The 21,032-nt window shown below is 40.0% G+C and overlaps 1 protein-coding gene across 4 annotated transcripts in view; it reads left to right on the forward strand.

Moving 5' to 3' along the window:
- ARAP2 (ArfGAP with RhoGAP domain, ankyrin repeat and PH domain 2) overlaps positions 1 to 21,032 on the forward strand; it is a 214,039-nt gene that overhangs the window by 121,109 nt on the left and 71,898 nt on the right. For 3 of the 4 annotated variants that reach the window (XM_060188231.1, XM_060188230.1, XM_060188233.1), the window contains 5 exons: positions 7,700 to 7,844; positions 8,252 to 8,354; positions 9,242 to 9,440; positions 9,614 to 9,677; positions 19,767 to 19,948. In XM_060188231.1, the coding sequence (XP_060044214.1) occupies positions 7,700 to 7,844; positions 8,252 to 8,354; positions 9,242 to 9,440; positions 9,614 to 9,677; positions 19,767 to 19,948 (693 nt within the window). The remainder of the gene's footprint in view (positions 1 to 7,699; positions 7,845 to 8,251; positions 8,355 to 9,241; positions 9,441 to 9,613; positions 9,678 to 19,766; positions 19,949 to 21,032) is intronic. The other variant, XM_060188232.1, reaches the window with a different exon arrangement.

Raw genomic sequence — 21,032 nt, forward strand, 5'->3', positions numbered from 1 at the left:
TCATTTGTTTCACGGTAACATTTACATAATTAGATCTGCATTCACAAATATTTTACATCACTTACTTTGACGTTTTTTGTTTAAGATCTTCCACTGACTCTCATTGTCTACTGAGGATAGTACAGATTTCTGCACACTTGTTAAGGAAAACTGGAACCTCACCTTGACCCTGAATCTGCAGTCTTGTTTTCTATTTCCTAACTCCATGCATAATCTAGTTCTCTGGTCAGATAGGTTTTGGAGTCTCTCTCAGTCCATGACTTTTCCCTCATACTGTACTTTTCTCAGAATTATTGAATAATTGTAATTCAGAATGCGTCTTTATTACTGTGGAGGCATGCCTTTTCAGTCATTAGTAACTATTTCAAAGGCTCTGTTGTTGCCTGATTTTTTCACTTAATGCATCAGAATAAGGGTAACTTCCCTTCATGAATGATTCTCTCCCTCAAAGCAGGGGTGGGGGAACTTCCAGCCTTTGGGTCATTTGGTCTGGCCTAGCTGAGACATCCGAGATTTTGTTTATAGCTATATTCAGTGCTACTTTTATGTTGTTTTTGTATGGCCAGCAGTTGAGGTTATAAATACCCAAAGGACCCTGGACAAAAATAAGTTCCCCACCCTGCCATAAAGGAACCACCCTATGGCTATTATTTCCAAACACACCTTTGCTTTGATTGGATTTACCTGCTTGATGACAGGGATTAAAATTTCTAATCTGTTGCCAGTTATTATCTATTTATTGAATAAATATGCACTTTGCTTTCTTTATTCCTTAAGGTTTTTTTTCTAGTCATCTGAGTACATTGTTTTGAAATAATTTCATAACTCCTTGTGATTAATGCATTGAATTTTCTTTTTCTTATTTTTTACAAATGTGCAGTAAATATTCATCTATATATTTTAGACTTCGCTTATCCTCATATGACTGTGCAGAGTATATCGTGATTCAGGACCTAAGCAGTCTAGAACAATCAATATACACTGTAGAAGGGAGCTGATTGCATCTTTGGGAGTCGGGCAGTAGCGTAGCGGGTTAAGCGCAGGTGGCACAAAGCACAAGGACCAGTGTAAGGATCCTGGTTCGAGCCCCTGGCTCCCCACCTGCAGGGGAGTTGTTTCACAGGCAGTGAAGCAGGTCTGCAGGTGTCTATCTTTCTCTCCCCCTTCTGTCTTCCCCTCCTCTTTCCATTTCTTTCTGTCCTATCCAACAACAGCTACAACAATAAAACAAGGGCAACAAAAGGGAATAAATAAATATTTAAAATAAAAAAGAGCCATCGTTAAAGTATTCCAGTCTCTTGCCTTTATTCAGCTTTTGCAGTCTTTGCTTTGATGAGGCTAGCTATGGAGTGAATGAGAGAACTGTAATAGGAAGTAGGTGAGGAGGGTGTCTAAGTCTGTGTAGACACTATTTCATTATGAACTTGATACTGACTCACTACAGACTATGGTGTATTTTTGCCTCCAGGTATATATTTTGCCCTAATTTATATATACATGTGAACATATGCTCTATCTTACGGGACCAGGTCTATATCTAGGTTTTGGGATTTTGTTAGGAATTGAACCTCCTGGAATGGAATTAGAGAATCCTATGAAAGGAAAGGTCTCACCCAAATAATGAGGCTGAAGGGTTGACATTCCATGCCTGATGTCTCTGGACACAATCTGAAATGAATCATGCTGAGGTGGTACTCAGAGCATTGGTTAGGTTGGGATCAGTGGATGCAATATCATTTGGTGTGAATTGAGAGAAGCATCCAGGAAAGTGAGCCACACACTAGAGGTTCCAGGACTGGGGGAAATATAGGCTCTATAGAGGATTCGGGAGGTTCCTGCTGTCTTAGGGTTTAAGAAGACAGTAGATAGTTATTGATATAATCAATTATTTGGCAATTAGGTTAACTTCGAAATATCCCTTTGTTAGTATTTGCTGTATCATACACAACATCACCATAATTTATGTCCTTGACATTATTTGTACATAGCTGTGCCACTGGCAGCTTCTGTTCTCCCTGATGTAAGCTTTCAAGAGAGTCAACATATCAAAGACTCAGCCTATGTATTAAAAAGACTCAGTCTGTGATTTAAAAAGTTGGAGACATTCAATCAATTTTCCCCTCTCATATTAATTAATTAGTGATTTATATGACTACAAATTGATAGGAGTGTACATCAACACCATTCCTACCACCAAAAGACTGTGTCCCATCCCATCCCAAACACCCCCCCCCCCGGCCCTGTGAAGCTGGACATCTACCCTCACCCTCAACCTAGGGTTTTTACTTTGGTGCCCTACTCTTAGCAAGATATTTTTACATAAACCACAAAATTCTTAATTTTGTACATTTATTTTTTGAGAGGATTAATGCTTTATAGTACAGTCATTAATTCTAATTATTTTAACTCACTTTCAGACTTACAAAAAAGTTTTATGTGTAATACAGAGAACCCTCATATACCTTCTGCTAAGATATTCTAAACATTCTAAACATCTTCTCTTCTACTTATGAAGAGGTTTGCCAAAGCCTCTACTGTTTCATTATGAGACAGTTTCTCTGTCTCTGGAACATTTTACTCTGGGCCACACTTCGGTTCCCTGACCGGGAACTTTGGTTTCTTATGACCGGGATCATAGAGCTTGGGAGATGCACGGATTTCTCCTGGACTTTCTGGATTCCCTCTCCCATGCTTCCTGAGGAAAAGGACTACATTTTTCTCCGGGCCACAATTTGGTTCTTTATGACCGTGATCGTAGACCTTGGGATATGCATGGGGATTTCCACTGGGACTTTCTGGACTTCTTCTTGAATGTTTCCCATGGAGAAGGACTACTCTAGTTTGAGGAGCATTCTCCAGTACCCTGGCAGTTCCCAAGTATGGAGACACGTGGTTAGTTCTACTCTCCTGATTGGATTCTTTCTTCGATGGGAAGATGCTTTTAAAAATGCGTGCCTGAAGCAATCCAGCAGGAACAGTCAGAAGCACCCTAAATGGAATTGGGGGCGGGGCCAGAGAAGCAGAAGGAACTGAACACGTGTCTGCGGGTGAAGGGGTCATGGAAGCCGCAGAAGGGACTGAGCACATGTCTGCAGGGACAGAAGTTTGGGTGCTGACTGCAAATTGCTTAGGGCGTTTAGGTTGTAAGCACATATCTCTTAACTCTTGTATCTCAGGAGAAGCTGAACCCTGGGCGGCAGGGGGCGGGGTCGGAGGAGGAGCTTCCGAACACATGTACGTGTCTGTGGGAACGGAAGTTCTGGGTCTATCTGCTGATCGCTGAGGGCGTCTTAAGCACATGTGCTTTAACTCTCGTATCTCAGCCTCAAGGTCACTTATCCTCATGGCAGACCACGTTGTACATATCTTGTAAGTGGCGACCACAGTTATAAAAATCCAAGGGATAGTGAAAATTAAACCATCTGTGACAGCGTGAATCTGTCCCAGGGCAGAAGGAGATAATAACTGGGACACCTCCTCATAAAACGAAAAAATTCCCATGATGGAGGGAGACTCGGGGCCACAGAGGTGGGCGGATGCCACTTACCTGTGTCTGGGTGGCTTTTCTGGATCTCAGGCTGGGCGTGAGTGCGGGACACATTGGGCGCCAGATGTTGTAGTGCGCGGGCTGCAGAGAAGAGAGAGAGGGTCCGGAGCGAAGAGGAAACACAAATCTTTATTCGCGCTGGCACCTCAGAGTTGGGTGTTAGAGAAGCAGGTTGGGCCACGTGGAGGTAGAGAAAATGGCCGCCTCACGCAGTAACCTTTCCTGCATCTGAACACCAGAGTGGAGCGCCGGCAAGAGAGTGAGGTGCGGAAAACGAAGGGTTTTTATAGGAGTAGCTTTCGCGAGAATGGGAAGGGGTAGGAGTAACCATAGCACTCCAGGATAGGATGATAAGTCTCGTGAGAATGGGAGGGGGGAGGAGTGAGGGCTCTGTGAGCCAACTTTTGTAGGTTCTGCCATGTCATATTATGGATCCTGGGATGTATCCTGCATCAAGTCCTCTTGTGTTTCTTTTTCTTCAGGGATAACAGTGCCATCATGAGGGTATTGTTGGACATGGCGGGCAGGAACCCAGACAGGTTTAGAGTAATTATGAGGGAAAATACACGCAAAACCTCTTCCCATGGTCAATAGAGGGTCAGGCCCTTTCCAAATTTTATCAAGTGGGTCTTTCCATTTGACCTTAATAGATGGGAGAGTAGATGGTGTTTGCCAGTGAAGAATAATAGGAGGTAAGTCCGAGTTATTGTAAATATTAGAGATTTAACGTAGTTAAGGCTTTTGCTAGCTGGATATTGGGGGGGGACCCCCTCCTCCGCCCTCCCTCTGCGCGCCCCCTCCGGGGTGGCGGGGGGGGGGGTGGTGGGCGGGGGTTCGGGCGGGGCCGCCCTCCCCCCGGGGGCCGAGGTTCCACACAGCGCCTCGCCTCGGCCGGCGCCCAGCAGCCGACTTAGAACTGGTGCGGACCAGGGGAATCCGACTGTTTAATTAAAACAAAGCATTGCGAAGGCCCGCGGTGGGTGTTGACGTGATTTCTGCCCAGTGCTCTGAATGTCAAAGTGAAGAAATTCAATGAAGCGCGGGTAAACGGCGGGAGTAACTCTGACTCTTTTAAGGTAGCCAAATGCCTCGTCATCTAATTAGTGACGCACATGAATGGATGAATGACATTCCCACTGTCCCTACCTACTATCCAGCGAAACCACAGCCAAGGGAATGGGCTTGGCAGAATCAGCGGGGAAAGAAGACCCTGTTGAGCTTGACTCTAGTCTGGCACGGTGAAGAGACATGAGAGGTGTAGAATAAGTGGGAGGCCCCTGGCGTCCCCCCATGACCCTGCGAGGGGCCGGGGCGGGTCCGCCGGCCTTGCGGGCAGCCGGTGAAATACCACTACTCTGATTGTTTTTTCACTGACCCGGTGGGGGAGGGGGCGAGCCCCAAGCCGGCATCGGCCGGGCGCAACCAGCTCCGGGGACAGTGCCAGGTGGGGAGTTTGACTGGGGCGGTACACCTGTCAAACGGTAATGCAGGTGTCCTAAGGCGAGCTCAGGGAGGACAGAAACCTCCCGTGGAGCAGAAGGGCAAAAGCTCGCTTGATCTTGATAATCTGGTTCAAGTTGCGTTTCATAAGAGAATGATTTGAATGACTGAATTTTTGTTTGACATTGACTTAAAAAAAAATGCTGGACGTAGCCATGATTTCTAGAGACATCCAGAAACAATCCAAAAAATTGTTTTTTCCCTCCTTTGATTTCTCTTTTACGTCTTGACATAAATCTGAAACGTTTAATCCTGAAAACTGTATGAGTTATGGGTGGGGCAGATAGTGCAATGATTATGTTAATTATTCTCATGCCTGAGGCTTTTAACCCTGGTTCTTTTGTTTACCTTTTCACATTTTATTGAGTTTAAACTGTTTAAACAACCTTAAAATCATACTAGAAAGGACTTCCAATTATAATGGAGTTATCAATTATAGTAAACTTCTAATCTGCTACAAGTTTTGTTTGACAAGTAAGTGAATTTCAGCTGTCAAGGCTTCACATGAAAAAGCATCTACTCAAATGAAAATTTCTGGAAATCCATTTGGACCCCTGTTCTCTGACATCGCCCACAAGATGGAGTGATTACAACACACCCCCGGAAACCAATGATAAGACCTGGCATGACCTGAAGAAACAGATTCACAGACTCCAAAGCTCACTCTCTACAGAAAAGCAGAATTCTGGTGGCCGACATTCCCCATCGAGACAGACGTGCAGCGTTTCATCCTCTGGCATTTTCTTCTGTGGTCAGCTACTTTGGACTGACACCTCCATTGGACTTACTGGTACTGCTGTGTTTCTCAAAGACTAACTTCAGCCAATTGCCTTGAGACTTTATAGACCATGTCCCATCGCCTGCAGGCTCTGCCCCAGAGGCAGAAAACTCCCCCTCCTTATTAGGTTATGCCCACAGAGGTATGAAGCGCCCCAAAAGGCAAGAGATGCCCACAGAGGCAGGAAACGCCCTTTGAGGCAAGAGATGCCCCCAGAGGCATGAAGCACTCCCAGAGGCAAGAAATGCCCTTTCACCTGCTAGACCTTGCCGTTTGAGGCAAGAAACGTTCCCCTTGGCATCACACTGGTTATTGCTACTCGCCTATTTTGTTTTCCATGTCTTATGCCAGTTCTTTTGAAAACGCCTGTACGATATAGGTTTCTGTTCACCCCACAGTGGCCATTAGTTAAAAAGAAAGGGGGAGATGTTGGATAGTATGCCAGCTCCCCCTGGCTTCTGCTTAACCATATGCCTATATAGGGATAGATTTAATCCCATTCAAAGCTTTGGTCTGTTTACATAAATCACTTTTACATTTACATAAAGCACTCCCTCCAGGCCATTGGTGGTTCAGTGATAGGATTCTCGCCTGCTCCACCCCCTCCTTGTCACACTCTGATTTTCACCGGTCACTTTTCTCTCCACCCTCTCTATGTCACATCCTGTTTCCACCCTACTTGGAAAGTATATATAAAGACAGCATTGTGAGTTTTAGGGTACTTGAGTTTATCTTAGCTCATCTTAGATTGTGCTGCGTCCTGCATGAATAAAGAGATACTGCCTGCAGCTCAACCATGAGTCCCTGGTTGTCTGTTACCCGCCCGTGAAGCCAGCCCGGCGAAAACAACCTAACCCGTTGAAAACAACAGACTATGTGTGATTTACTGCACCAAAGCAAAGGACTCTGTGGAAGGAGGGGAGGATCGGGATGAAGAGGAAGTGGGGTCTTGGTGTATCATGAGAGAGGGGGCCGTAACAACTTCTTGATGTTCAGGCTTGAGCCCAGGGCAAAGCACAGGCTCTACCTGGTGAGCTGTCTCTCTAGCCATAATGGCATGTGTTAAGCCAGAATCTTTTACTTCAAATTTTATGATCTTAGGGTCTACATTGTGCTAAAGGTGCTGCTGCTGGTGCCACTATCACTGCTAATAGTAATAATGATAATAAACAACCTGGAGAGAGGATTAAAGGAAGATTGCTAGGAGAAGTCTAGTCTTGAAGAAATTTGGTTAGATGGGGTCCCATTTTAAGTCCATAATCTTATTTGGAGTGAGATCTTTTTCTTATTACTTCCCCTTTTTTTTTTTGAAAGAATATTTTTCACCTTTGATTTAATTCAGTATTTGTTTTTATTATCTGCCACTTAACTTGACTCAAGCCACCATTTGTGTGGAGTTCCCGCCTCATCCCCTTTAATTACAGAGACTATGAATCTATCCTGGCTGGTTCTACTTCCTATTTTCCATTTAGTCTTCAATATGCTACAAACTGACTTCTATTATAGTTCTTGCAGTAGACAGCTTTACCTAACATCAACCTAAATCTTACTTTTTACTCTTCGTTTTTTTTTTCTCCTAATGTTCCTAGTCATCAATCAGTCTTTGCTGTTTTAGAGTTGTTTTGCTGAAGTCTTCCTACAGACCTATCTGCTTCTCTGACCATTGTATTTCTCCACATTCACTGTTATTTGACTCTAATTCTAATAGAACAGATTGTGACTACATTTTGTTTCATGCAGCAACAACTTACTCTTTACACACCTTAGGAAATCAGCACATATATATATATTTGGCATTCAGTAGTAATGTAACATATTTTAAAATGTGTAATTGTAATACAGCACAATTTATCATTACTATTTTTTATTCTTAGAGACAAATAAAAAGTGGTGTGTTTTGGAAGGAGGCTTCTTGAGTTATTATGAAAATGATAAGTCTACCACACCTAATGGCACCATTAATATCAATGAAGTTGTCTGCCTAGCTGTCCACAAGGAAGACTTCTGTTTAAATACTGGGTAGGTGTGTCATTAAATAGGTGTGGAATAAAAAGTATTTTCCAATACTATATCCGGTAATAGAATTCCATTGTCATCATTGGATCTTAGGCTACATCTTGTATAAGTTTTTGATTTGTTCTCCTTTGATTATTCATTTTCTCCAAATACTGTAGATGTCCTCCTCCCTGTTTCCCCCTTCTCCCTCTTAATTTCTGTGTCTATCCAAAATAAATAAATTCTTATTAAAAAAAAAGTACAAATCATCAGTAGAAAAGAATTATGTAGTTGGGTTTCTTAACATTGTTCTGATTTCAAAGGCATTAAATAAAAACTTGGTTGTGTTAATGTTATTCATTGTCTTAATGTTGCTTGTTTTCATTATTTCAAAAGCCAATTGATGTTGCATTTTCTTGTGTATTTTATAGGCCCATCTTTACCTTTGAAATCTATTTGCCCTCAGAACGTGCATTTTTATTTGGTGCTGAAACATCGCAAACTCAAAGAAAATGGACAGAGGCGATAGTCAAGGTATTTATTGTATTACTATCATAGATTTATCAAACATTCCCAATTTTCAGTCTGTGATTGAGCTTCACATTTTGTGTAAGATTCTTGTGTAAGATTCTTGAAATACTTGCATTTTTTCAGCATCTATATTCTAAAGATATTTAGAGCTACTTCGTAGAGTAGAGTCTTACACAGAGAAGAAATTAGAACCTGAAAAATCATTCTTTAAATGGAGGCTATGTTTTGATTATCAAAACCTTTTCAATATTATAAAGCCATTTCTGTGTGTGTCTTCCTATAGTTAGCTGTCTTATTTAAAATATACACAAAGGGGAAAGGAATGGATTCAGTAAAATATACAAATAGAGATTAACATTGATAGCTGATATTTTGAAAAAGTCACTAATCAGTGAACATAGTGCTATCCTATTTCATACATATATATATATGAATATAATAGGAATATATAATTTAAGATACTTGCAATTGAAAATACATTATAGATGCCTATTTTAAGACTGATAGCAAGCTTAAATAATTGTTTTGAAATTTGAATTACTTCTATTTGTGTTATTACCAGGGTTATCTCCAGACTTGGTGGCTGTATGGTGGCTCCACAGCTCCTTGTGGCTTTTTTTTTTTTTCAATTTTATTTTCAGTAGAGACATAAATAGAGAGGCAGGCAACTGTTGTGCTGTTCCATTGATCATGAAGTTTCCTCCTATATGTCCTCCCACTTGATAATGTGTTTGCCCTGCCAGATGCACCACTGTCCGACCGCTACTTTTATGTCTTTTAAATAAGTAAACAAATAAAAGACTATTACCTGCCCTCGCTCATATCCATAGATAGGGAAGGGTTTTCCTGTTTTCACTGTCTTTATTACTTTTCTGTATTTGTCTTAACAGCATTTTGTTCCCTTTGTTGCTGAAAACTTAACAGAAGCTGACTATAATTTGATTGGTCAACTCTACTATAAAGACTGTCATGCACTGGATCAGTGGAGAAAAGGCTGGTTTGCTATGCACAAATCTAGTTTGCATTTTTGCCTTCAAATGCAAGAAGTACAAGAAGATAGAATGCATTTGAGACGACTGCAGGAGCTAAGTAAGCTTTTTTTTTCTTGACATTATGTCTTGGACTTGCCTACTGCAAATGGCAATGGCAGTTGATACATACAATTTTGATGACTCAATTTCAAGCATATGACTAAATATTAATAGTGTTTCCTTAGGAGATACGTATTTTAAAGATATCTTTATGTTTTCCATTCCTTTCAGCAATCAGCACAATGGTTCAAAATGGGGAAAAAGTGGATGTTTTGCTCTTGGTAGAAAAAGGAAGGTAAGTGAGATTTTTTGCTTTTTATTCTAGCAATTCAAAGGAGTAAGATATTTTGTTCATTCTCTTAGGAGAAAATCCATTATTCATAGCATGTGAAAAATTTCCTGACTTATGTGTATACATTGTTTATATGTGTGTTTTTACTGTTCAGCAGAAGCCCAATGCTAAGGTGTTTATATTTAGCACAAACACAAGTGTGATAAATTAGTGTAATTTTTTAATAGATCTGGACCACTTTGGAAAATTCACAGTGTAGTACTTGGGAAAATTTTGGTAGTTGTAAATATAATATCATTGTGGGTATTATTTGAATATAAAATTATGGATTTCCTATGCTTGTGAGTCATGCATAGCTAAAACTCCTTTAACTTATTCTTTTCCCATAAATATTCAGCATCAGCTGTTTACCAGGTACTATTTAGGTACTAAGTATACAGTGATGAGAGGAACCAGCATGATTCTTCCCCAAATGAAACCTGTAAATAAGGGGGGAAACAGTTAAAAACAAAATGTTAGGTTGTTTTGTGTCCATCCATTTAAAATATTTGAACAAAAGCTTGGTAAAGTGAGAGAGCCCGATGGAACAATTTCCTGTTGTAGGTGTGGTGGTAAGAGAAGGAATCTTTGAGAACTTTGTATAGAGTGAAGAAGCAAATCATACACTAGTATGAATAGAGCAGTCTAGGAAGATGGAAAGGATATATTTTATTTATTTATTTATTTGTTTGTTTGTTATTGGATAGAGACAGAGAAATTGAGAGAGAAGGGGGAGATAGGAAGAGAGACAGAGAAACACTTGCAGGAGTGTTTCACCTCTTGTGAAGTGACTCCCCCGCACGTGGGGAGCTAGGGGCTCAAACCGGGATCCTAACTGGTCCTTGAGCTTTGCACTATGTGTGCTTAACCCGCTGTGCTACCACCCGACTCCTGGGAAGGATATTTTAAAGACCCTGGAGGAGTCAGGTGATAGCACAGCGGGTTAAGTGCATGTGGTGCAAAGCGCAAGGACCGGCATAAGGATCCCAGTTCGAGCCCCCGGCTCCTCATCTGCAGGGAAGTCGCTTCACAGGTGGTGAAGCAGGTCTGCAGGTGTCTATCTTTCTCTCCCCCTCTCTGTCTTCCCCTCCTCTCTCCATTTTTCTCTGTCCTATCTAACAGTGACGACATCAGTAACAGTATCTACAACAATAATAAAAAACAAAGCAACAAAAGGGGAAATAAATAAATAGAAAAAATTATATATATATAAAAATACCCTGAAGAGTATGTTGTACTGGGTTTATTCAAAGTCTGTCAAGAAACTGCCTTGATGTAGGAGACTGAAAGAGGAAGTGAGAAGGGAAAGAAAATGTTTCAAAGGTAAGCCTACACCCAATCATATAAGGTCTTAACAGCCTGATGGAATACTGGTTAACTTGAGCCTTTAAGTGAATAATGTGTTTTGTTTGTTAAGGATTGCTCTGACTCCAGGTGAATACACTTTTGGGAGATTATAGTGAAAGTGAATTTCCAGGTAAGGATATGCTGCATAGGCAAGGCTAGAGGTCACTTAGGTAACAATGCAGTGGTGAGGAATGGTTGGCTATATTGTGGATGTAGAGTTGAGAGAAACTACTGTTGATTAGGTAGAGGACAGAAAGCTGGAACTGGATGTGACATTCTGCAAGATTCTCGGCAGGAGAAGTTTAGGGCAAAACTGAGTCTTTGGGGTCTTGATGTGCCCATGTGTCGACAACCAAAGTCAAACCTGACCCCCACAACACTAGAGAAAGTGTTGTTGCTGTGGTGTTTTTCCCCTCTTCCTCTCTCTGTGTCTCTGGCTCTGGTTTTGTCAATCTGTAAAAATCATCCTGAAGTGGTGAAGTCCAGCAATGGGGGGAAAAAGTGTGTCCATGCATGTGTATATTTACAATATACTTATTGTATCCTTAGGAAGAAACAGCAATCATTCTAGAATAAGAATTATTAAATACATTTATCTAGTAATACTACAGTGGTATCAGTCTACTCCATCCTTCTAAGACATGCGCTCAAACATTTCCTCAAGAAAGTAACGGCCAACCTAGAGTTGCTCCCCAGTCAGCTCACATCTTAGAACCTACTGTTTTTGCTTTAGGAATACCTTAGTCTCTAAACTGCCTCATTTTCTCCTACTGAAATACTGTCTAGAGTTCTAGGTTCAGTTACACAAACTTGTCTTAAAAAAAAACAAACAATAATAACAAAATAATATTATCCTAATTTCATCTGTCTAAATGGGATCTTTTCCCTCTCCTTTATTATTTCACATTAAATCAGCACTCATTTGCTCAGGAACTTTCATTCTAGTAGACTTCAGTAGTGCTCTGAAATGAATGAAAATATTGAAGCAAAATGTTTATACTTATAATCCACTTTTCGGGGAGTTGGGCAGTAGCTCAGTGGCTTAAGCGCACGTGGTGCAAAGCAGTGAAGCATCCCGGTGAAGGATCCCCGTTTGAACCCCTAGCTCCTCACCTGCAGGGGAGTCGCTTCACAGGTGGTGAAGCAGGTCTGCAGGTGTCTATCTTTCTCTCCTCCCCTCTGCTTTCCCCTCCTCTCTCTGTTTCTCTCTGTCCTATCCAACAACAATGACATCAATAATAACTACAACAATAAAACAACAAAGGTAACAAAAGGGAATAAATAAATAATAAAACCTAAAAAAATGTAAAAAATCCACTTATCTTCAAAAAGTCAAGTATCCCCTTTCTTCTTTCTAACAATAACATCACTTTATAATGTAAGTCTGAACAGTTCTTTTCTTTTGCAAAACCTGTGGGGGTGGGTCAGGGAAGATAATCACTTGTTTGTCTTGGCAACTTTCAGATTAAACCATCTCCACAAATTAAATCATCAGAAAGTTACAAAGGCAGTCAAGCTGATATTGTGGGCAATCGGCTACTGTTTAATTTGCAATTACATGCACAATTTAGAAACCACTTTAAGATAATTCACTCTCTAGAGTATTGCTAACATATCAGCAGCTATTTAAAAAAAAAACAAAAAACGGGAGTCGGCCAGTAGCGCAGCAGGTTTAGCGCAGGTGGCACAAAGCGCAAGGACCAGCTCAAGGATCCCGGTTCGAGCCCCCAGCTCCCCACTTGTAGGGGAGTTGCTTCACAAACAGTGAAGCAGGTCTGCAGGTGTCTATCTTTCTCTCTGCTTCTCTGTCTTCCCCTCCGCTCTCCATTTCTCTCTTTCCTATCCAACAACAATGACATCAAGGATAACAACAATAATAACTATAACAATGAAATAGCAAGGGCAACAAAAGGAAATAAATAAATACTAATAAGAAAACTGCTCAAGAAGAGAGGATAAAACATATGTAGTAAATTGATATGAAAATAAGAACCTTAAAACGTAGGAAGAGAATCTCCTAAACTGAGAGAAATAGTTTGGCCCACAACTGTGAATAAAATATTTTATCTTCAGAGTTGTTATCTGTCTGGATTGTGTAACAAAGACAGAGAGTAGTCAGACTTTGGAGCCAGCAAGTATGCTCGGTCAAGGTAAGAATCTTTCTTTAAAATAATGAAAACCAAAGCTAAGTGGTCTTTTCTGTTTCTGATAACATGGCTGAGTTATCATCTTGTGATTATCAGAACTAGCAATCTACAGTAGATATTTAATAATAGGTGTCATTGACAAAGGGACACCTACAGAGTGTGAGGATGTTGAACACAACAGTAAGATAAATGAAAAAAAAAAGCCATCTAAGGAGCATAAATTGTTTTCAAATTTTAAGGATAGAATGTTGTAGTCTACTGAACATCCTCGGTGATGCAGATATACAGCCTACAGTTCAAGAAGATGATTTCTGGCCTCCTGGTCTAGAACATTAAGTGGCAACAGACATCAAATACCATACTGTTCCCCCACACACAAAGAAATCCTGACTAAGGTTCTAAAAAAAGTACATAATCTAAATCCCAATAGAGCACATCAGATAGCATGCCAGAAACCCTTAAGTGTAACCAAGAAAGCTTTATTTTCCAAAATATTAATTGTTAATATATACAAAGAATACACATTAAAGTGACACCATCTGGAACACCTTCTGTTTAGAGCCTTTTAGAGCAGAAGCTTTCTGTACATGGAAAATATTACTGCAATATTTTTCTGTCTAAAGACACTTCTGTGCAATGTAGAGAAAATTACCGTGAAGATTAAAATATATTATCCAGATAGTGACTGTATGCAGTCACTATAATCAGTGGATGACTGTCAATTTAAAAATGTTTTCGGGAGTCGGGCTGTAGTGCAGTGGGCTAAGCGCAGGTGGCGCAAAGCACAAGGACCGGCATAAGGATCCCGGTTAGAACCGCGGCTCCCCACCTGCAGGGGAGTCGCTTCACAGGCGGTGAAGCAGGTCTGCAGGTGTCTATCTTTCTCTCCTCCTCTCTGTCTTCCCCTCCCTCTCTCCATTTCTCTCTGTCCTATCCAACAACAACAACAATAATAACTACAACAATAAAACAACAAGGGCAACAAAAGGGAATAAATAAATAAAATAAATATAAAAAAGAAATTAAAAAAAATGTTTTCAATTCAAGTTTTTTTTTTCCTCTTCCTGATCATTAAAAAGCATTTATGCATTTTAGCACTTTTGAAAACACATGTGTTTATTATTAATGAGAAAGAAGACCACTACTCTAGTATGTGCTATGCCAAGGACTGAACTCAGGACCTCATAAATGCAAGTCCATCATTTTGCCCACCACACAACCTCTAATGCACATATCACATTTTAATTAAAGGCAGGTGAGAATAAGAAAGATAAATGAAATTAATTCATTAAATGTATTTACATTTTAAATTCTGGCTCAACTTGTTATAATAAAAAGAGATTAAAATGTGTTTAATTAAAATTAATTTCTCTATATTTCAATTATTCACATGATCTCCACATGCCATCAGTATGCATAACTGAAAGTTGTTTTATTTCCTAAAGCTACAGTTTTCTTTGTTATTGACAAGTCTAATGCAATTTACTTTAGCTTAGTCATTACTTCCCAAGGGGCTAACAGATCAAAAGAAACATAAAAAGGAAAAAAGGCCAATAAAGTGAAATGAAATTCTTATTTTGGCATAGTTAAAAATCGGTCTTAATCATATCTTTAAGTAACTTAGAAAATTTGAAGTTGGAAATGTTCACAGTTAATGACAGAATCATACCATTATTATAGACTACTACATTTTAGATTCATTTTATTTCCCATTGAAACTTGTATTGTAGATGTGTGTTTAATAAGCATTTCAAACTATTAAAACTTACTACAATTCTTTTGAAATGACTAGGTAAAAAAATTTTTTTTATTGTCATTAACATTTAATTTTTTTCTTTCTTTATTAATTGGATAGAGACAGCCAGAAATCAGGAGGGAAGGGGGAGATAGAGAGGAAGAGAGAGAGAGAGAGAGAGAGAGAGACCTGCAGCCCTGCTTCACCACTTGCAAAGCTTTCCCCCTGCAGATGGGGACCGAGGTTCAAACCTGGGTCCTTGTGCATTGTAACATGTGCACTCAAATGACTAGGTAAAAATTTTAAGCATAAAAATCTTAAAATGCATCTTTACCTAAACTTCTGAATTTAGTAAGATGTAATTTTGATTAGGTCTGCATAATATAGGGGCTTGGTACTTCTTAGGGAAATTACCCAAGCTATAGTTTTGTTTAGGCATATAGCAGTAGAATGCTTATGAGCTGAAGACAATGAAACAAAAAAAAAAATGGAGAGGAAAACAAAACTAAATGGCAATAGTATGTCACAAATATTAGAGCAAGTGTGAAGATTCTGTAAAAAGAAAATTACAAATCTTGGAGGTCAGGGCTGCTGTGATGGGTGAAAGATAAAAACAATAGAGATGTCAGAAAGCAAGGGATGAAAATCACAGGCTCAAATGTCAATGAAAAGTAGTTACAACAAGTTCAGAATGTAGAAGGGAGTATATTGAGTTGTTCATAGCTTAATCGTACAGAAACATTTTTATGTTTATTACTATTAGTATTGTTTTGCCACCATTAGTGTTATTGTTGGTACTATGCCTGCACTATAATTCCACACACAGGTGCCTCCCCCATCTTTTTGTTATATAGTAGGTATGAGATAGATAGGTAGATAGGTAGGTAGACAGACAGACAGACAGACAGATAGATAAATAGTGTAAGACATTTGTAGCAACATTCTTCCACGCATGGGACATCCCCCCCCGCTTCAGGTTGGGACCAGGGACAAGTATGTAGGTCCTTGTGCATGATAACCTGTGTGCTCTTCTGGTGAGAAATATTTTGAAAACCCTGGGAAAAGAAAGGTTTTATTATTATTTGACTTGAGCCAGTGGGCCCGGAAAGATAGGGTACCAGTATTGCTATGTGCTGAACCCAGGTTCAAACTCCTGCACCACATGGGAGGTGCTATGATATGTCTTCCACCCTTTCTCTGTCTGAATAAAAAATAAAAAAATAAACAAGTGATTGGAGCAGTGAAGTAGTGCATTCACAAGATCTCATTTCCACAGAATAAAATGCAATAAAATAAGGAGTAGTAAAAGATTAATGCCCCCCGCAAGATTAATATCCCTCAAAAACAAAACAAACAAACAACAGAGTTAGTGCCCCTTTTTCCTTATGCCAGATCCAAAGACCTCTTGTAATCTTAAATCAGAGTTAAATGTTTTTACTCTGATATGAATGTACTTGAAATCTATCTATGATTTCAAGTACATTATGTACATTATGTACAAACTTATGTGTAGTGGTATGACTTTACAACTAGTATATAAGTAACAAGTCTGAGGCTCTACTGTACAGTTGAAATGCTGCAATACTTTGTTTTCCTGTGTGAAGTTTGAGATATAGCAGTAAAACATTCATACAGATAAAGCATATGGTATTTAGCCTAAAACAGTTGTTTATAAGTAAAAACAGGAATCGGTTATGCACTGAGCACAGTAGGGAGATCAGGGATGGACTGTCAGGGAGTGGCACATGGAATACACTTTTGGGAGAAGAGTTGGTTTTGTCAAAGTGCAGGGATATTAATATAAAGACAAGGGCAGCAGGGATGTGCAGTGGTAGAACATAGGACTTGCATACATGAAGTACCAGTTTTTATTCTGATACCACAGAGATACCAAAGATGAGTGGTTCTCTGATCCCTCTCATAGAAATAAATACTAAATGCAAAAATTAAAAGCATGTTATCTAGTTTTAAAAACAAGTGCTGGGCTAGCGTGGGGGTGCCTCTTCCTGGGTGCATACTCTCTGGGTTGGAGAGAATGTGACTGAAGCCAGCCTGGGCTGCTACTCACTCAGTGACACGAGAGAGATGACTCAGGAACAGATTCATGGTGGCAAGGCAGTTCAATTCTTTATTGATCAGGGAGCCCAGGCTTTTAAAGGGCAGACCCAGAAGTGGCAAGGGAAAGGGAAATAGTTAGGAAAGGGGCGGAGAAAGGCAAAAGGGGTTGGAAAGGTAGGAACTTCTTTAGCAACTGTTGCGAGGGTTTTAACTGGTAGGATTAATAATACTACTCTGCAGGCAGGGAGGGTCTTGAGGGTAGAAGGAAGATAGATTAAAGGAATGGAATGGATGGGGAACTTTCAGGCAAAACTAGTGATTATGTAGATAATAAGCCTGATAAGATGAGAGGATGGATGTCCCCTCAAGTCAAGCCCTGCCAAGCTCAACCACATCCTCACAGTTTCTCAACAAACAAGATGGGGGGGTTAGTTGTCTGGGGAGAGAGGAGAGCCAAATCTTGAAAGTATTCTTATCTTGAAAGCTTTGGGTCTGTAGAACAATGAACAGGAAATAATTTTTCTAACTTTGTTTTCAGAAAGATAATTCTGACAGCTCAGGGAGTTAGGGAATAGAAAGATGAAGACATAGGGCTGGAACTCTACTATAAGGAGGGTGTGTGTGTGTGTGTGTGTGTGTGTGTGAGAGAGAGAGAGAGAGAGAGAGAGAGAGAGAGAGACTTTAGGGAACAATTTTGAAATTCTGAAATGAGGTAGCAATGGCATGAAAAGGAGATGGGGTTATATGTCAGCGACCTGGAATCAACAGAACTGAGACAGAATTCATGTGGCAGTTATGGGAGGAAATACCAATTACAACCAACTCTATAAACTTCTGGTGGGATAAGCAAGAATGATAGTGCCAGGTACAGTTTGGTATCAGGGGAGAGAAAGGTTTGAAATGCTCATTTCATTAAGATGAAGGTTTCCCCAAATTAATATGATTTGGTATCATGGTATGTTACATAATTATCTTTATGTTTAGCGAGTGCTCGGGTAGGCACTACTACTGTCCTTACTTTGCCAGTGATAAAACCGAGCTTAAAGGAGTTCGACAGTAGTGCAACAGGTTAAGCACAGGTGGTGCAAAGTGCAAGCAGGGGAGTCATTTCACAATCGGTGAAGCAGATCTGAAAGTGTCTATCTTTCTCTCCCCCTCTCTGTTTTCCCCTCCTCTCTCCATTTCTCTCTGTCCTATCCAACAACAACAACATTAATAACAACAACAATAATAATTACAGCAATAAAAAACAAGAACAACAAAAGGGAATAAATAAATAAATAAATAAATATTTTTTAAAAAGAGCTTAATAACATGTCCGAGGTCAGCAGAGAAGGAAATCATAAAAATGAAGTTTAAGTTCGGGGGAGTATTTCCTACTCAAAACTACGTATGTTCTTACTTTTTGATAGCATGTATATCTAACTATGAGAGAAATTTGGAGCCTGGAGGTAGGCATTTGGGAATTACCAGTTTACATGCAGGGTGTGAAACCTTTGGGCTGAAAGACATCCCTGGAGATCCCTGAGGTCCGTGGGATTACAATGAGGTAACAATTTCAGTTTCAGATAAAGGACATAAGATTGAGAAAGAGATGCAATAACTAGAAAGAGAGGAAGACGAACCATAAAGAACTGTGAGGGGGCCGGGCGGTGGTGCACTGGGGTAGCACACATAATATGAAGTGCAGGGACCCACTCAAGGATCCAGGTTCTAGCCCCTAGATCCCCACCTGCAGGGAGGTCACTTCACAAGCGGTGAAGCAGGTCTGCCGGGGTTTATCATCTGCTCTCCTTTATTATTGTTTTTAAATTATCTTTATTACTTAGAGACAGGCATAAATTGAGAGGGAAGGGGTGATAGACAGAGAGACACTTGTAGTCCTGCTTCACCACTCGCAAAGCTTTACCTCTGCAGGTGGGGATCCAGGGTTCTTGAGCATTATAATATATGCACTCAACCAGATGCACCACCACCTGGCCCCTTCTGCTCTCCTTTTTCTGTTGTTCCTCTCTCAATTTCGTTCTGTCCTATCCAATTAAAAAAATGGCCGCTAGGAGCAGTGGATTTATAGTGCTGGCACCAAACACTGGAGGCAAAAAAGAACTGTGATACAAAAGCCAGATTGGATAGTCTTCCAACCCCTCTCTCAAAATGAAATCAGGATCTAAAGTCTTGAAAAATACCAGTAGCGGGAGTCAGGCGGTAGCACAGTGGGTTAAGCGCACTTGGCCAAAGTGCAAGGACAGGCATAAGAATCTGGAGGTTTGAGCCCCGCCTCCCCCCCCTGCAGGGGAGTTGCTTCACAGGTGGTGAAGCAGGTCTGCAGGTGGCTTATTTTTCTCTCCCCCTCTCTGTCTTCCCCTCCTCTCTCCATTTCTCTCTGTCCTATCCAACAACAATGACATCAATAACAACAACAATAACTACAGCAAAATAAAAAAACAAGGGCAACAAGATGAAAATAAATAAAAATATTTAAAAAAAAGAAAAATACCAATAGCTTTCCAATAAGAGTCTCTGTTGTTCGTTGCCGGAACCATTGTTCTTTTGCTATTCAGAAATAGAATAAAGGAGGGTAGGAGAATGAAAGGAGAACTTCAACACTCTGGAGGAATGTGGCTGTCCAGGCAAGTAGAAGTTTCTGGTAGTTGAGGGGTCAGGGAAAAGTCTCCCCACAGGCAAGACAAGATCATATTGATATGAACTTACAGATCATCTTATCTGGAAGTAAGAATATGTTTAAAGCAAACTTGTAATTTGCAGTGCTTTGAAACTTTCCAGAACATTATACATCCATGGGCATACCAAGTTGGATTTCACAGTCTGGCATACCGCAATTGAAAAAGCAGCAGGTACAGATGGCGATGCATTACGAGATCAGCAGCTCAGCAAAAATGACGTTCCCATTATTGTGAACAGCTGTATAGCATTTGTTACACAGTATGGTAAGTATTACAGAGATTTTTAGTCAACCCCCAGAACTCATCGTATCATTCTTAGTCTTTAATTGGCACCTCCACTGGTCTGCGTTAGAGCCCTTTATATCAGTAAGTATAGCAGGGGAAAATAAAGGTATAATTGCTGTTCAACTAACTGCCTTTCCTTCTCCCAGTACAGCTCATTTTTCATTATGTAGTATCTTTACTATTCCCTTCTTCCTTTACCTGAATAAAGATCTTTTAATATAGAAGGTACATCATATGTTATAGTAGATTAAAGATTTTGTTTTTCAGAGATTACAAATGAAGAATAAAGTCTAGAGGAAAGCCATTGTTTGACATATGAACTCAGGGGCACATGTAAAGAAATTTACTTTTTCCTGGGCATAAGTAGAGTTTATGTCTGTGTAATTATTTCAGTCAACATACTGATTGTTACATGCTTAAGTTAAAGTAACTTGCATCTCCTCATGTTTATTTTCCAATTACTATGACATGTTTCTGTCACTAATTTTCCTTTCTACTGTGAACAAAATGCATTTCTTAACTATATTTTTATTGATGATTTTATAATGGTTTATAAGGTTGTCAGACTACAGGGGTATGGCTCCACACCATGCCTGCCATCAGACTTCCACGCCCATCCCCACCCTCCCCAGGCCCAACCATTTCCCATAATTTTATAGTCCTCCCAAAGCCTTTGAGAGTTTGACTAATTTTTAATATTTTTACTTACTTTTTTCAGTTAGCTATGTTCCCCATATGAGTTAAGCCCTCTGGTAGTTGTCTTTTATTTTCTTTCTTACGTTACTAAACACAAACATCTCCAATTTTATGCATTTTGTCTGGAAGGACACACTATCTTAGATTGCAAAATATAGTGTTCTTTTATTTTATTTTAGATTTTATTTATTTACTAATGAGAAACATAGGAGAGAGAAAAGGCCAGACATCACTCTGGTACATGTGCTGCTGGGGACTGAACTCAGGACCTCATGCTTGAAAGTCCAATGCTTTATCCACTGTGCCACCTCCCGGACCACTACAAAATAGTGTTCTATTGAGTATATATTCTGTAATTTCTTTCTCA

This window comes from Erinaceus europaeus, chromosome 3 (genome assembly GCF_950295315.1).
Source record: "Erinaceus europaeus chromosome 3, mEriEur2.1, whole genome shotgun sequence".
NCBI lineage: Eukaryota > Metazoa > Chordata > Mammalia > Eulipotyphla > Erinaceidae > Erinaceus > Erinaceus europaeus.